The following is an 18,219-nucleotide window of genomic DNA, read 5'->3' on the forward strand; positions in this document are numbered from 1 at the left end:
GAATTGATTGTAAATAGCAAATATACTTTGTTCATTGTATAAGTATGATAAAAGGATAAAGAAAAATGTTAAAATATTTGTCCTGTCCCCAAGTACCAAGAAAATTTCAAACAGCATTAAACGAAAGTTGTGTCTATGACTTAAAAGTCCGTTCGATGACGGAAACAATATCCGGATGTCATTATTTTCGTTTTCCTACCAAAATAACCCAAACTGAATATTCATAAGCTAGGATGACAAATGCATGGTACCTATAGGACACAGAGTCATAATGGTCGATTAATTGTGGAAGGAAGAGAAGCGACACACAAAATGATGTCTTCTCATTGAAAAGTATTGATTTATTAAGGTTCCACTAGAGTCAAAATATAGGACACTGCATAAACATAAAAAATTTGGCTGTATTTTTCAACATAAAATGAATAATGTCCTGAACTATGGGAACATATGTTCACAATTTCACAATTGAAATGTTCTCGTTCACACTGCTATGAAAACGATTATAGTATACTACTGCACCCGTGTTTGCACTAACGATTTTAAGATCATTAACCTGAACTAGTATCAAGTAAACAAACAACGAGGGAAAATTACGTAGTTGTTAAATATATAATATTGACATTAAATATTACATATTTGCAATTTATTCCGTACCTATTTACATTTTAGATCAACATTTCTAAAAAAATCCATGGACCTGGTATTCTAAAAAAAAAAAGAAGGCGAACACGACCTAAGTAGCAGGTACAAAAGCTACCGTGATTCAATCAATGATGCTTAAATATCAAGTACCAAAAGAGTTAGCATTAGGTATAGGTTGTAAAAATATGATCATCTTGATTTTCCGACTGACGGTAAGACCCATGCTGAGGTATTGTCCTTTTTGGCTATTCATGTTGTTTGATAGAGACATGGACACGACCGGTGTCACGTGGAAAGGAACACACTTTCTACATATTTCAAAAACTGTAAATAACGCAATTTTTCAATGTTCTATATATACCTTACCAGTGGCAGTCCAAATGCTATTCCGGCATTGATCACAGTCGACGAAAAGAGAGGGACATTCAAACCCATTATTCATTATTAAAAAAATACTGACAACGCCATGCCTAAAAAAGACAAAGACAAACAGACAAATTACGTTACACAAATCACAACATAAAAAAAATAAAAAAATACTCAAACCCCACCAAAATCTGGGGGTGATCTCGGGTGCCCTGGAAGGATAAACAGATCCTGCTTCACATGTTACACCCGTCGTGTTAATCATATAAGTACAAACCTGTTAATAAGTATAATTCGGTAGGTCACATTCGTGAAAATGGATCGGGATTGTAGTTACTACATAAGGAAGATATCCTATATTTTCTGTGGAACGATTATTCTATAACGATCAACCAACTCGTGATGGTGTCCGTAAAATTTACGAAGGGATGATTTCAACTTCACCATTTTGAACTCTTGGTTTAATAGCTTCCTTGTTAGCAGCAACACTCTATCAAATAAATCATGAATGGAAATACAAGCCCGGGAATATCGTATCAATTTGGAGATATATACCCCGTATATGCAGGCGCTGTTGGAATGTTGCTACATAGAAATGGAAAGCCCCCATAGTGTTCGTGTTTAAATCACATTACATTAACTACTTGATAACTGACTTAGGTTTTGCTAATTCACTTTGAAACACAACCTATACCCCCACGACACTTACTAAAGAGGAAATCCTGCAAAATCATAATTCTGTTTCACGTTCCTTTGGAATTTCAATCAAAGATTAAGAACTGGATCTTCCTTCCATCACTGTTCTGGGGTACATAAACTACATAAGTGTCCCTCCAAACAACGTTAACGATATATTGCTTGGTCTTCTTAGTGCTTCAAAGTTATTATAAAACTGCCTATTCTAGAGGTGGCGTGAATCAGATACTAAAAATTCCAAACATACAATTTACTTTTACTGTTTAAGCTTTTTTTGGTAATATCCATTTGACTTGGTTCGGTACTTATACATCCCGTCATTGTGTCATTGTGATAGTATGGTAAATTTTTGTTTTTTGTTGTTGATATATTTTTTTTTATTATGAGTATAAATCAATTTTGACTGCGGTACGCATATTTTTGACATTTTTACCTATTATGTCTGTTTGATTGTTCACACATTGTTGTCAATATAATTGAATTGTATGCAAGTGTTATACTAGTGAGAGGTTTAGCAGTAAAAAACTTTATCATTTAAATAGTTATAAAAAGAAAAATTACAAAAAGACCGAACTCCGAGAAAAATTAAAACGGGCATTCACTTGTCAAAGGACAAAATAAAAAAAAATTAAAAATCAAACTAACGAAAAAAATTGTCAAATTCCAGACTTGGTAGAGGCATATAGAAAAATGTTGGAATAAACCTAGATTTCTAACTAGAATTTATAGAAAGGTCAGTGAATGGCCTGTGGTAAGGCAAATTTCTGGTACTCATTTAAAATATCATTATTTTCCAGTACTAGTTGAACTTGTCGACTTTTCATCTGGTCGAGGAACCGACCAATAACATTATATAAAACCATGTCAAATACGTTGGACAGTATTGTTTCACATTTTGTATGGACAAAAATTATAAAAAAAAGATGTGTAATGCTAAAAATGTTTACATTAGCAACATTTATATATAATTTAATTTTGGATGTAACGCGTCTTCTGATTGGCTGACGGTGTTTTGTTTATCAGCTCATAGACATAATTTAGTCATGTGACTCTGACGTCGTCAACGTTTTGTTAATGATTTACTCCGGTTTAAAATGAAATTTAGAATTAAATTATAAGAAATGACTGTAATATGTTTTCTGTCTATTCGAAATAACATAAAAAATGTGGTGCCGACACTTTAAAATAACCCGCTACGCGACTTATTCAGTGTGCACATAATTTTTTATGTTAATTATTCATAGACAGAAAACATATTACAGTCATTCCTTTAATAATTATATATTAAACTTAACATACAAAATTTCAAAATGGAAGAAAATAGTTGCATATCGCCATTCATATATTAATTGAATTTCCAAAAAGACATAAAGTTATAACGATCTACTGATTACTTAATATCTTTCGATAGAAAAAATATCAATTATTTGAAATTGAAATACCTTCTTTTTAACTTTTTTTTTAGAATTTTGAAATGTTATGCAGATCACAGAAAATAATACAACTTGAACTCATCATCCTACATTTTAGTTCCAGGGTTTTGAACAATGTTCACATAAAAGTTCCGTTTAATGACATGTTTTTAAAAATCATTATTTTCCAACGTAATGGGGTCGTCTACTTTTATTATATTATCCTGTGATAAGATATCAATGTCTAAAAAAATATAAAAATATAAAACAATCCATTCATTCAATTGTCAATTTACCAATTACATTAAAAAGAACTTTTGAATTTATCAAAAAATATGATTTCAACGTTAATGGATTTCGAATATACAGATTTTATTATGTTTGCGGATTGGCTGATTGGACAATAGCAAATAAATATTTAAAGAAAAAATAATAGCCTCAATTCCTGAGTATCAATTAAATCTTTTAACTTATATAATGAGTAACTTCCGACATTGAAAACAATTTAAATCGAAAATTAAAACAGTTGGTTCTCATCTCAAAGACATTTCTGTACTACCAGGAAAAGGGTAGTTGGTATTTGTGATTTAACTAAATATGCTAGAATTGGTATGAAAATATTTGATTGTTGTCGGCATTCCAGCACTTATTTTTGTCGAATGGATTTATCATGGAGTACTTGGTTTCATGCTCTGACATTTTATTATGTTATCTGGATGAACATGCGGTTTGGAAAGGGTATGTAGCATAATGTGTGCGTTGCTTATGTTTTTAATCTACTTATCTTAAATATAATACAGACAAATAGTTATCAAAGGTACCAGGGGCCTGTTTATCGAAACTGTCCTAAGTTCCGTCCTAAGAATTTCTTAGGACAGACTTTAGGATAAAGTTAGGACCGACTTACGACACGTCTCAGCATGCACATCGAAGCTATCTTAAGAATATCTTAGCTAGGATCTCCTTACCGATGTCCTAAGTATTGGTGGAAAAGAAAATACAAATTAGATATGAACAAATACAATATGATATCATATTTTATCAATAATTTAGATTTTTCAAATATAGTTAATTAGAAACTAATTATTAGTGTTACATAAAAGATAATAAATGATTATTGAATAATATTTGTACATTTAAACTGTATAAAACCAAACATAAGACAAAAATAATAACTACGTATTATATAAAAATTTAACAAACTAATTGTAAACTAGATATATAATCGGTAAAAATAATTACATGTTTGTGAGTGAGTTGAATTCGAAGTGTCAAGGTTTCAATATTTTTAGTCCAAAGACAAATCTCGTGCAATTTTCATATAAATCCGGAGTATTTCAACTATTTTACTACTGGTAAAAACAACAATACGTGTGAAAATGATCAAAAAGCGAAATTGAATATATCCAAAAGTTAGGACCATCCTAAGACCATCTTAAGACACCTAAATTGATATCCTAAAGTTAGGACAATTCCTAGGGTTTTCCTAAGTTGAGACATGTTTGATAAACCCACTTAGGACTAAGATGTGTCCTAAGTTGGTCTTAGGACCCGTCCTAATCCTAAGAGAGCTTCGATAAACAGGCCCCAGGATTATAATTAAATACGCCAGATGCGCGTTTCGTCTACATGAGACTCATCAGTGACGCTCATATCAAAACAGTTGCAAAACCAAAACAGTACAGAGTTGAAGAGTATTTAGGACCCAAAATTCCAAAAAAATGTGCCAAATACGGCCACGGTAATCTACTCCTTGGATAAGAAAATCCTTAGTTTTTCGAAAAATTCAAAGTTTTGAAACTAGTGGCGGATATTCCTAGAAAAAAAAATTGTCAATCTTATAATAGAACGAAATTCATAACAGTGTGGTCGACAGTAAAACGTTTATTAGTAATTGTACTGAAAAGTTTACCTTTAACTTGTTTGTCGTGGGCGATGATTTTATGCTCACTCAGTCTATCGGAGGCCTTCAAGTGGGGATTTAAATAATCATTTGTTACACATTTTGATACATAAAATGAAACTTTCTTTTCACATATCATTTAAGGAATTTATTTTAAATAATTGTTATACCATCACTTACAACAGTTTCACTTTTAAGAATATTAATGTCCAGAGCTGATATCAATAAATAATAATAAAAAAAAAAAGTTTATTCATGGTAAAAAAAAAAACAAAAAAACTTTTAAGTTAATAGAGACCCGCGTTATTTCAGAAATCATAACAATTATTTTATTTCAATGAAAATCAAACTGTTGAATTTTTTCCGCTGCGAGCAAATTTTTAATTTTGGTCGCATTTTGAAAATCAATAAATCTTGTATTCTTGTTGGAAGCTGCACTGTGTAGTTTATACCCGTTTTTTTCAATGCCACACAAATCCAACACAGACAAAAAAAATGGTAGGTTCAAGAAATAATTGATGCAAACTATACTTTATTGTAGTTTTAACATGGGTAGGCATTATATTCGTGATTATTTTTGCCCGAGCGATATCGAAAAACTATTATAAAAAGTGTCCTAGTTCAGTGAAAATGTACGTCATACTTATTTCCTAAACAAATAAATAAACAAACATTAATTAATTAACATACAACACTACCAAAGGCCAGAGACTCCTTACTTTTTGATTTTGTAAAAAAATGCATCTTTTTAAAACAGTCGAAAACAAAATTGTCTGTCCAATGGAAAAGTCGAAGCCAAAAAAGATGAACAGTGCATTATAGAAACATAGAAGCCGGTTGCAAAAGTTGACGACAAGATCTATTTTATAACTTGAGTATGGCCTAATACTATTAACCTGAAATAAATATATTTATAGCAATTCCCTTGATACGAAAGATCTACATGTTGCCTTGGGCTTTTTTTTTCTTTTCTTTTTTGCTCTTTAGTTGGGTTTTTGTCTCAATGACAATTCAATTTTCATTCTTATCATAGATATAACTGCATGTTAAAATAAGAATATGAAGTGTGATAGGCAATCAGACACATTCTTTCCAGGGACCAACAGGCGTTATCAAGCTATAGGTCCCCGTATGGCCTTCGACCATTAGCAAAATAAACACTTTATAGAATGAAAGCTCCAAGAGGTCTTGGGATGAAAAAAACAAACATAAAAGATGAGCGAGAAAAAAAAAATAGGGATACCGCATGGAAATTGGAAAATGGTCCGCAACATTAATTTAGTCAACTCACTTAGTTGAAATTAAAGACCTGGCGAATTTTAGCCTTTTGCAATGGATGTGATGTATGTTTAAAAAAAAATCATGGTTTGTTTGGACATTTTTATAAATCAAGTCTTGCTTTTAAATTATTTGCAAGTAAGTTTTAAGTCATGAACAAATAATCACTCACAGAAAGACGTCAAATCCATCAACAAAAGAAAAAAATTAATAGACGACCGACAACGCACAGAATATCATTTATGTGTTCCGGACCATATGAGTATTTGGACCATACGCATATATCATGACCATAAGGGTATACTAATATGGTCCAACCATACACGTATGGTCCAAATACTCATAAGGTCCGGAACATATTTTATTTGCGATCACAAATGCACGAAGACGTCCATTTCTATGTAAATTGGGTCGATTTTTTGTATATAGATAAGATGAATGCGTTTCTGTTGCCAAGTGTTTTTCACAAGTATAGTAGCAGTATAGCAGAACGGTTTAAGTTTCCTATATCCACCAAATGATACATTTTGCCAATACAATAACGTAAATGCATGCAAATTTCACAAGGTTTAATCCAAATAGCTTTCTTACTATCCAATAACTTTCAAGTACGAAAAAGACAGGGCAGAAGTATATTTTGTCTTTATGTTTCGTATTTGCACAACTTTTGAAAGTGGACTATACATTCGTTCTAAAATAAAATTAGACCAGATAAAAGTTAAAGGTGGCACGGTAGTATTTCCTGGCCCATAAGGGATAATGATAGCCTTTTTAGAATTTTCACCACTTTCTAACACTGCAAAAAATTCTACATTAACAGTTAACTGAAGTACTTTCATTTTACTATTCAGAAATGAATTTGAATATGTATCATGACCGTTTACTTTTTTTGCTATTTTTAAAAACCTAAGGCCACTAGTACTTTTAGGTATTTTATGGTGCAGTGAATACAAAATTTAAAAAAAAATCTCAAAAATTCATTTTCATCTGTATGTAAAATTATTTCATATTTTTCTACACCTGATTCATCCCGCAGTTTGGGAAATTATGTTCAGTTGATACTGTATTTTTTGTCCAATCACACTGTTTAGATACATTTACCTAAGTAGGGTACACAAAAGAGCAACCTAAATTCTGGAATGCAAATACTACCGTGCCACCTTAAAGATTACATAACTCGACAATCGCAATTGTTAAATCCGAAAAAGATAATCAATCAATACATGCATTCAGTAAGTCATTCTTTTTTCTGAAAGAACATGGCTTTGCGATATCTTATTATGAAAATTGATTGTCGAAACATAACAAAAACACAAGTAAAGGACGTTTAATTAATCAATATAAATCAAAACACAAATTCCTGATTAGTATTTCGAATTATTTTATATAGGCGTTGAGAACCTTTGGTGACCCCACGGTTTAAATGTTTATATTAAGGACGTCGTGAGCAATGGACGTTATAGACGAACGTTCACCTAATCTGTCCCAGTCAATGCGATATTAAAGTGCGCCAATCATTGTCCATAGCCACACTGTTATGAATTCGATACTATATGTTTTACTGCATATTATTCATTTTTTTTTACTTGGAAGACCTGTACAGGTACTTGTTAATGTCTATTATTCCGTTCGCTTGGAAGACCTGTACAGGTACTTGTTAATGTCTATTATTCCGTTTGCTTGGAAGACCTGTACAGGTACTTGTTAATGTCTATTATTCCGTTTGCTTGGAAGACCTGTACAGGTACTTGTTAATGTCTATTATTCCGTTTAATTTCAAAATGACGATGATAATACAAAAAAAAATAATTTGTAATAAATTATTATGGAAAAAAAAACAGTTTGGATGAGAATGACATTTCTATTCCTTTTTTACTTATGGCAAACGTTATATAAAAATATGAAGGATAATAGTTTGAAGCCTGAAAAAGTAACTACCATTTTATTTAACATTTTCGTCTTATTCAATTTTAAAATATATTGACAGATTAATTGAGAACGTAACGTTCGGACAGTGAAAATTTGAAACAACAAAAATATCGATCTCCAAGAAAAATTCAAAAAGGAAAGAGGAAGGGCCAATTTGCCGTGAATTGTTTTCACAGATGGGCCAATTTCAAAAAGTGCCGACAGAATATAATTTACTAAAAAAAATAAAAAAAAAATGTTTGATCAATTTCTCGATTTTCATATATTATGATATGTGTGATAAATAGTTAATTTAACCTTAAAAAAGGCTGCAAGTCCAATATGCGGAATTTAGGGTGTTTTTAGGTGGGAAAAACTGGGAATTCGCCAAAAAGGAAATTTCAAATCCCCAAAAAAGTTATGTTTTTTGTGACTGTTGTAATTTATACTACTTTTCCCCTCAAAAATGAAATTGGTTTGATGAGTCCTTATTACATAAAAACAAATTTTTAATGAAAAAATTGTAACATCGCTAAATTGTACTGATATAGCTCCTTAAGAAGGCATTATAGTCAAGCGTCGACGTGGCTCCATCAGTAGAGAATATAACTACTAATTAAAGATTGTTTTGAAGATAAGGTTCGAGTCTCGCTTAGACTTTTTGCAGTTTTTGTGTTCTTTTATTAAATTTTAATGTTTCTATCATATTTTTTTGGATGTTGGCTTAATTCATTGAGTCATTTTGGTTCATTTTGACTATATAGTATACTAGTATATCATTTTACTAAAGAAAAAAATAATGTATCGCTTGTTGTGCACTCCTATGACTGTCCGTACTCTTGACTTACTTTCTATTCATGTGTTTACATTTATTACATATATGCAAGGAACAACTGCCGCCAAACTGATGTAGGTGCCTGTACATAACCAATAACACGGGAATTTATTATATAGCAATGAAGCCCAAATGCTGCGCGTGTAATATACACATAACTTAAAATGAGGCCATTGTATACAAGTTTCAAAACAACACAAACAATTTTTCGAAACCTTTTTTGAACATGGTATTAAATGTTACAACTGCAGTCAACAGCTATTTTGTCGCAAATTCACTAACTCTAGATACTAGTACTGACATTTTTACCACCGTCCCTCAACCGGGACCTAAGTCTTCAGAAAATAAAACAACACCACAGAACACATCAATTACACTACAAATCGTGAGTGTAGGTAAAGCATCAAGAAGCTATCGAATCTGTATCACAACGAAGGGCTGATTTGTTAAAATGCCAGAAAAGGCCATATAAAAGAGGGACGACAGATAGCAAAGGGACAGTCAAACTCATAAATCGAAAATAAACTGACAACGCCATGGCTAAAAATTAAAAAGACAAACAGACAAACAATAGTACACATGACACAACATAGAAAACTAAAGAATAAACAACACGAACCCCACCAAAAACTAGGGGTGCTCTCAGGTGCTCCGGAAGGGTAAGCAGATACTGCTTCACATGTGGCACCCGTCGTGTTGCTTATGTGATAACAAATCCGGTAAATAGTCTAATTCGGTAGGTCACATTCATGAAAGGGAAGGGGATTGTAGTTACGACGTAAGGAACATATCCGATATCATTTGTGAAACGGTTATTCCATAACGGTCAACCAACTCTTGATAGCGTCCGTAAAATTTACGAAGGGATGATTTCAACTTCACCATTTGAAACTCTTGGTTTAATATAACACATATCACATGTGTTAGTAACACAAGGTGTTCTATGACCAACTGATTTAAGATGTTCTCCGGTTAAAATATATATTATCTTATCTTATCTTATCTTATAGACGATAAAACCATAAAAGACCAGGACAAATACAGATATACATATATTCAAAATGAGAAAAACAGCATCCCAATTTAATTTGTTCGATATTATTTGGCTTGTTGACAAGTTACGTGGTATGGTACCTTATGCGCACAAAGGGTATTAACAATTAAACAAAGTCAATATAAAAAAATCAGTAGTCTTGGCCTTGTTTTTTGTAGGAATACCTACATAATATGACGTATGTTCATGTACTATAATTAGCATCTATCTAAAATTGAGAATGGAAATGGGGAATGTGCCAAAGAGACAACAAACCGACAATAGAAAAAAACAACAGCAGAAGGTCACCAACAGGTCTTCAATGTAGCGAGAAATTCCCGCACCCGGAGGCGTCCTTCAGCTGGCCCCTAAACAAATATACACTAGTTCAGTGATAATGAACGCCATACTAATTTCCAAATTGTACACAAGAAACTAAAATTGAAATAACACAAGACTAACAAAGGCCAGAGGCTCCTGACTTGGGACAGGCGCAAAAATGCGGCGGGGTTTAACATGTTTGTGAGATATCAACTCTCCCCCTATACCTCTAGCCAATGTAGAAAAGTAAACGCATAACAATACGCACATTAAAATTCAGTTCAAGAGAAGTCCGAGTCTGATGTCAGAAGATGTAACCAAAGAAAATAAACAAAATGACAATAATACATAAATAACAACTGACTACTAGCAGTTAACTGACATGCCAGCTCCAGACTTCAATTAAACTGACTGAAAATTATGATTTCATCATATGAACATCAGGCACAATCCTTCCCGTTAGGGGTTTATATGGCTATTTTAAACATGATTTATCCTATCTTATCGAATGATTAGAATTCACGGGAAAATGGCCCTAGCTCTTTCCTAATCAAAAAGCAACATCAAGAGCTCAAACACATCAAACGAATGAATAACAACTGTCATATTCATGACTTGGTGAAGACATTTTCTTACGTAGCAATGGTGGATTAAACATGGGATTTTATAGCTAGCTAAACCTCTCAAATCGGTACTAAAACTATTATGAGAAGATATTAAATTAATATAATATAAGTGTAATTTTGAGCATAACAGTTAACATACATTTACTTTATTTCATAATTCAATTTAAACAAATAGCCAGCCTATATAGACTTAGAATCTTATATTTACAATGCATCACATTACAACTTTATTAGATATAAATTATCACAAGAAGAAAACATGAGACTATTAAAACATAATGGACAAGAAAAAGACGAACAATCGAACACTTCCACCAAAAAACCCACAAGTACATGAACAAATGTAGCGAAAAGGCGATCTATCTAAAACTTTATCATGAAATTCTGATTCGTTTTATATCTTATTTAATCTATTTGACTTTGAAATATACATATATGTATATCCTAAACAACTTTATGGTTAAAATAAAAAGTAGAAAAAAGTAAAAAAAAAAACCCACTTTACTATTCTACGTAAATTCAAAACGAAAAGTTTCTTATTAAATTGCAAATTTTAGGCTCAAACACATACAACGAATGGAAAACAACTGCCATTTTTCTGACTTGGCACAGGTGTTTCCTTATTCAGAGAGGTGTGGATTAAACATGGTTTTATAGCTAGTGGAACCTCTCACTTGTATGACAGTTGCATCAACATAAAATACCAATATATTGATAACAATGTGTGAACAGAAGGAACAGACATAATACACACATATTTCTCGTGGTTTTTGGATAAAGGTTAGACCGTTGGTTTTCCTGTTTGAATTGTTTTTTTCACGAGTTATTTTGGGGTCATTTATAGCTTGCTGTTCGATGTGAGTCAAGTATTCGATTTGAAGGCCATACTTTGCCCTATAGTTGTAAACATGTTATTGGAACTCATACCACATTTTGTCATTTATGATAATAGGTAAAAATGTCAATAACATACAAAATCTGATGTGTGCTAGATTAAAGTACATAAACAAGAAGGATTGTTTATTTCATCTTCAATTGGCTATGATAGATAGTTGTTTCTTGAAGAATCATACCACATCTTTTATGTTTATATAGTTGGGTGACGACACTCGCATAGCTGACTTGGGACGTGCTCTTTCATCTTTCAACATTGGTTTTTAGTTTTTTATGTGGTTTGTTTTTGCTCAAATTCAAACCCTTTAAATGTTTTTCAATTATCTTAAAATGATATAAAATGTAACATAGAGGTTGGTTATTTTAGGCGAGGGGACACCTAACTGTACCAAAGGTAGACCATACATTGATAACTCAAATTACGTATGTTTCTGGTTAATTGAAACATTTAATGACTTCAACACTAGTTTGAACCTCTGCCAGAATGACAACGGAAGCTTAGGAATTATTCCAAATCAGAACACGCTGGATTGGCTGAATACTTACAGAAAGGATGTTAGGTGTGTACATTTGAAATTAAAGGTATCAATAATAGCTAACCTGTCATCTAGGGTTAAGTATCAATAAGAAATGATCAATTTTAAAAATTTATTCGATTACTTTTGAATATAATTGTATTGCCTTGCTACATTAAAAAATCCTTCAAAAAAGAGGCTAGTTGTATAAACATTCGATTCCAAATTAGCAAACACGTCTACTGTTAAAAATATATTTGCTCAGAAAAATGTCTTAAAAATAATTGGCGTTTTGTAAACTGTACTCTAAGGCTACTGAAAAAGATATGAAACAATGGTAAATAAAGGCAACAGTAGTATACCCCTGTTTGAAATTCATAAATCGATTGAAAAAGAAACAAATCCGGGATACAAACTGGTACGTTTCTGCTATTGATGATAAAGACAAAGATAGAGGCTAATCAACGTCCGGCGGGAAACTAACATGCATATTTAGGACGAGAGCTTGTTTATGTATTATGAATATTAACCCTACATTTTGCTAAACTGACACGCTGAGTCGACATAAAACCTTTAAGAATGCAAAACGTTATGTCACTATGCGTAGAAAATGTGTATTTTTATTTATTCACAAACATTTGAACAATTCGGTTACAGTAGTACAGTGTGTCCCCGGCTTGATTTACATCCACATGTCAGTGTTGAAATGTTTTTTTTGAGGTCCCCGATTATGTTAAAAAAAGCGCCTGGGACGCATGAAAATAAAGTGTTGTTTTCAGTTTTTACATCACCGGGTATATACTGCGGTTGGTGGACGATCAGGCCAAGATGGTATTATTAGATAAGTAGTTTGTTCTTTGGTACGGGTATGATTTATAAAAATCTGTTCTTAAATCGTCCTTTTTTAAAATTAGAAATCATTGAGAAACTAAGGATAGGACTCCCTTATGCAAAGTTGACATTAGATGGATCTTTCTATCATTTTTGGTCATATAGATTTTCAACTGTGTTGCCTTTTACGTAGGCATCCTTGGCTTTCCGTTGTTTAGCTTTGACCGTTCGTAATGATGGTAAATAATGAAAGGCGTGACGGACGTATATAATTTAAAAACTTCTTGATAGTTTTTTTTACAGCACTGGGTCGATACCTCTGCCTTAAACGGATATGGCATAACGTTTTGAGTTTTACTTTTCAATTATCTATAACTTCGGTATCGATTTGGCTTTCATAATGCTTTTGTTCGAGCGCTACTGATGAGTCTTCGGTAGAGGCTTTTCGGAATGTTAAATGATAAGCAAGGTTTCTTTAATTAGTGTTTTTTAAAAGAAAGAATTTATGCAAAACTGGTCATTTTTTTTTTGGACGGATGAGGCGAATTGTTTTGTTTGTTTTATTTGTCTTTATCAAGTAGAATACGAATTAACATTTACAATAATTAATCATAAAGATTACTTTGTATAGGAAGGAATATAAGGAGTTCTACATCGGTTATAAAAGGGACATTTCAAATAACCTTGTGACATTGGATGGTCGTCTGCAGACCTGGGCCCCGTGGGAAGGTGCTGAACCCAGTGGTGGTCCAAAAGATATCTGTGTATCGTCGTTTAACAGAGATGGTACTTTCTGGGATGAAGATTGTACTTACACATACTATGCTATTTGTCAGTGGCCAAAATTTCTTGGTAGGATAAATATTCATAATATTAATATATGCATATTGTGTATCTACATGGATAACTGCTTTCTGAGTTTTTAGACTATGTTTCAGGATAGGAAATACAAGAACATAGAGATAAAGCAAATATTTCGTTGATATCGAATGTATTTATACATATTTGTTCAACCTGTTCATATTTATTTACGAAAACAAAGTTTGAAAACAAAACAACATAAAATGAAGAACTTGATATTTGCATAACATTGCTTAATTGGCCAATTTAACATTAAACCGGTAATATAAGGTAAATATTCAAATGAATATAAAATACAAGAGATTTGGAGATAAATGTCAATGAACATCATTGCAACAACTCGGAAAAAACTCATTTGGGACAATTCTATTGTTATCAATTATTACTACTGTATAAGTCATGTGGTTCTGATATCTCACTTCATTTATTGTACTACTTTTTAACCAAACTATTTCACAGTATACTTTGAATAAGGCTTACCTGTTTGTAGATTGTGATTTCTCTGACGTCTAACGGCCATGTTTAAGACTTTCGTTAGGACGTTCGAGCCAGACTCATACAACACATTGAAATTGCCGTTCAAGACTGATCAAGTAGACCATACACAATTTACTTCTGGTTTTTATTCAATTTCTACTAGCCCGAGTAGCACAATCTAACGATTTAGTTCACATGAACACCCATTTCTACTTCGTCTTTTCACTTTTTACAAGTATTCATGTGAATTTTGACTGCGCATATAATTTTGGAATTTAACTTATGCATATGATGTTAGTGCCCTGCATGCATTAATGTATAACCGATATATTTTGTATTCAATATATTGAATGAGACAAGGGTCATGTCAACCTGATCCGCATACATCAGCTCCTAAGATAACAAATATTGTGAGAAAGAGGTAGGTTGATGTATCAAAACATTCGTTTGTGTTACAGGGGATCAGTACTTGATTTTTAGCTCACCTGGCCCAAAGGGCCAATGAGCTTTTTTCATCATTTGGCGTTGTCCGTCGTCGTCGTTAACTTCTACAAAAATCTTCTCCTCTGAAACTACTGGGCCAAATTTAACCAAACTTAGCCAAAATCATCATTTGGGTATCTAGTTTTAAAAATGTGTGTGGTGACCCAGTCAATCAGCCAAGATGGCCGCCATGGGTAAAAATGGAAAATAGGGGTAAAATGTAGATTTTTGCTTATAACTCAGAAACCAAAGCATTTAGAGCAAACCTGATAGATCTGCCCTGAAATTTTCAGATGAATCGGACAATTGGTTGTTGGCCTACTGCTCTGAATTGGTAATTTGTAAGGAAATTTTACCATTTTTTGTTATTATCTTGAATACTATTATAGATAGACAGAAATTGTAAACAGCAGTAGTCTTCAGCAAAGTAAAATTTACAAGTAAGTCAACATGACCAAAATGATCAGTTGATCCCTTAAGGAGTTATTGCCCTTTTTAGTAAATTTTTAACAATTTTCATAAATTTTTGTACATTTTTACAAAATATTTTAACTACTGGGATAGATTCATAGGTTCATTATAGATAGAGATAATAGTAAGCAGCAATAATGTTCCGTAAAGTAAGATCAATAAACACATCACCATCACCAAAACACATTTTTGTCATGAATCCATCTGTGTCTTTCGTTACTTTATGATATGCACATAAACCAGGGTGAGCGACACAGGCTCTTTAGAGCCTCTAGTTGTTATAAATCATTAAAGTGAAATTAATAAGGAAACGAATAATTTATTTACTTGAAAATAGATCCATTACGAAATACCTGCAAGTCTTGATTTGCAGGTTAATGCTTTCTATATGAACTGCTCTTTAACGTTCTATGGCCAAAGTAAGTCCTAAAAAGCCTTCGTTGGGTTTTTTTTCAAACTATATTTTAACCAAAAGTCCATTGATAATAATAATTAAGTGAAGTCAATTTTCTCCTATGAAAAGGTAACGTGTAGTAGGCTCATAATCGATTAAGAAAACAAATCAAGGGAGCTGAACAAATAACTGAGAGAGTACATGTAGGTAATGTCGTCATATACTTGTGGTTTGTTTTTCAAGTAAGAATGAACTTTTCTATCTGAAAAAAATAAAGAAAGTGTTAAATACATCATAATATTAAAACAATTATGTTATATCAACAAAGCCAGTTTTATTATAATTGTATCATTTTTTGTTTGTTAACAGCGACATTTTGGAATGCGACAACAAGTGAAACAACAACCAATAACGAGTCAACAGAAGCATTATCAAGTAAAATCAAAACTGAAACTTCCACCAGTGAAGTCACAACAGAAAATATTAGACCTATAACAACGGCACATAATATGGGGGCAACAACAGAACAATCTTGTCGGTGTATTTGCAAAACAGAGAATGTTAACACTACTATCAGCAAAGAAGAAAAGGCTGAAATAGCAGCAAACATTTCAAAAGAGCTTTCTGTAAATGTAGAGACTTTGTCGTCAACTATTCGGTCAAAAACATCCGCTAAAGACGACAGACCATCTTCAGCTAGTATCGGATATATAGGAGTGATACTTTTGGTCACTGTCTTTGGTGGTCTTATTATTTTAGATCTTCCTGGTTTCGTGACAGTTGTAAAACTACGATTTTATGATTTGAAAACGTGTTGCCAAAAAATCAAATCGTAATAAATTCTAGTAACTGTCTCATGCAGTCTTTATGTACAATACGGTTTTTATATTTATAATATCAATTAAAAATTTGGACTTGAATGTCAATATTATTTCAAATTAGGTTTGAAACCGAACAAAATTCAGTCCAGTAGTTATTTTTACCAATATTTTCTCCTTAAAGGGTTGTTACAAATTCAAATATTTAGACACTGCTATTGGTGAAGAAATAAAGAAATAGTAATACCCTTGAGAATTATTTCATTAAAAAAAAAATAAAATACTGCAACACAATGAAATTATCGGATGTATTCATAGCCAAATGTGTTGACAATTCAGAATTTGACAGTTTTTTCAACGGATGGTATTAAAGTGAAAGCCCAAACTACAACACATAAAACTAAACCATATAAAATTTGACGTCATAAAAGTATGAGAAAAAATACCAAACTCTAAGATAAATTCAGATATGGGAAAGTCAGACTCTCGACTAAATACAACCAATTGAACGAATTGATACAAATATTACCGGGTATATTATACATGTAGTTGTTTTCAATACGTTTCATTGGTTGTATTTATAAATATAATATTCATAATTAGTTTTTGGACACACTCTTTGTGGAACCTGTCCATTGCATTTATGAATTAATTATTTGTTTATTTGTTCTCTTCAAAAACATTTACCAAATGATTGCCACTGGAAATGAAGTTATAAATAAGATTTCCAATACAACCAGATTTGCGTCATAATTTGATATGGGAAAACTTAAACCTACCAGAAACAAAACCAAACGAAATGAGGAATGTTGCAAAAGAAAAGGCATTCGCAATAAATCTTATTATAATAACGAGATTTTATAAAATGAAATTATAGATTACTGAAGACCACTTACTTTTTATTTTGTTGAAAAAAAAGATTCATTAAAGTAAGTATACCGTCTAATTTATGACCTGCTAAAATGAATTTGACGATCAAATAAGTACATTTGTAATACAACTTGAACGCGACATTAAATTCAACACCTTGGTGAATGTACTGTGTAAACTCGAACATAACATATAGCATTATTTTTCAGGAATTTTGTTTTTTCATATATTTTAAAATAGAAAGATATCAATGACTATAACCATAAAACTAAAAGGTATTCCATTCATTTCATTGTCAATTTTTGAAAAGCTACATGAAACCTTATTTTTCAGGAATTTTTTGTGTGTATATTTTACAACTAAAAGATATCAATGACTATAACAATAAAAAATCAATTTATTCCATTGACAATTTTCAATACATAAATACAACTTTAAATGCTTGAACAAATGACATAAATGTTAATGGATTTGGGATTAACAGAGTCTTTGATATTTACTGATGGGACAATGACAATTAGAGAATAAAAGAGAAAAAAAAGATACAATTCCTGATTGTCCATTAGTTCTTTTAGACCTATATAA

General features: G+C 31.9%; 1 protein-coding gene across 1 annotated transcript; it reads left to right on the top strand.

The window, feature by feature from the left end:
* Positions 1-3,647: 3,647 nt before the first annotated feature.
* On the top strand, positions 3,648-17,240 carry LOC139522356 (uncharacterized). Its single transcript, XM_071315885.1, has 4 exons — positions 3,648-3,854; positions 12,282-12,474; positions 13,892-14,112; positions 16,316-17,240. The coding sequence occupies exons 1-4, from the start codon at positions 3,728-3,730 to the stop codon at positions 16,780-16,782; spliced, it is 1,008 nt and encodes a 335-aa protein (XP_071171986.1). The 5' UTR covers positions 3,648-3,727; the 3' UTR covers positions 16,783-17,240.
* The last annotated feature ends 979 nt before the right edge of the window (positions 17,241-18,219 follow it).

Source organism: Mytilus edulis, chromosome 5 (genome assembly GCF_963676685.1).
Source record: "Mytilus edulis chromosome 5, xbMytEdul2.2, whole genome shotgun sequence".
NCBI lineage: Eukaryota > Metazoa > Mollusca > Bivalvia > Mytilida > Mytilidae > Mytilus > Mytilus edulis.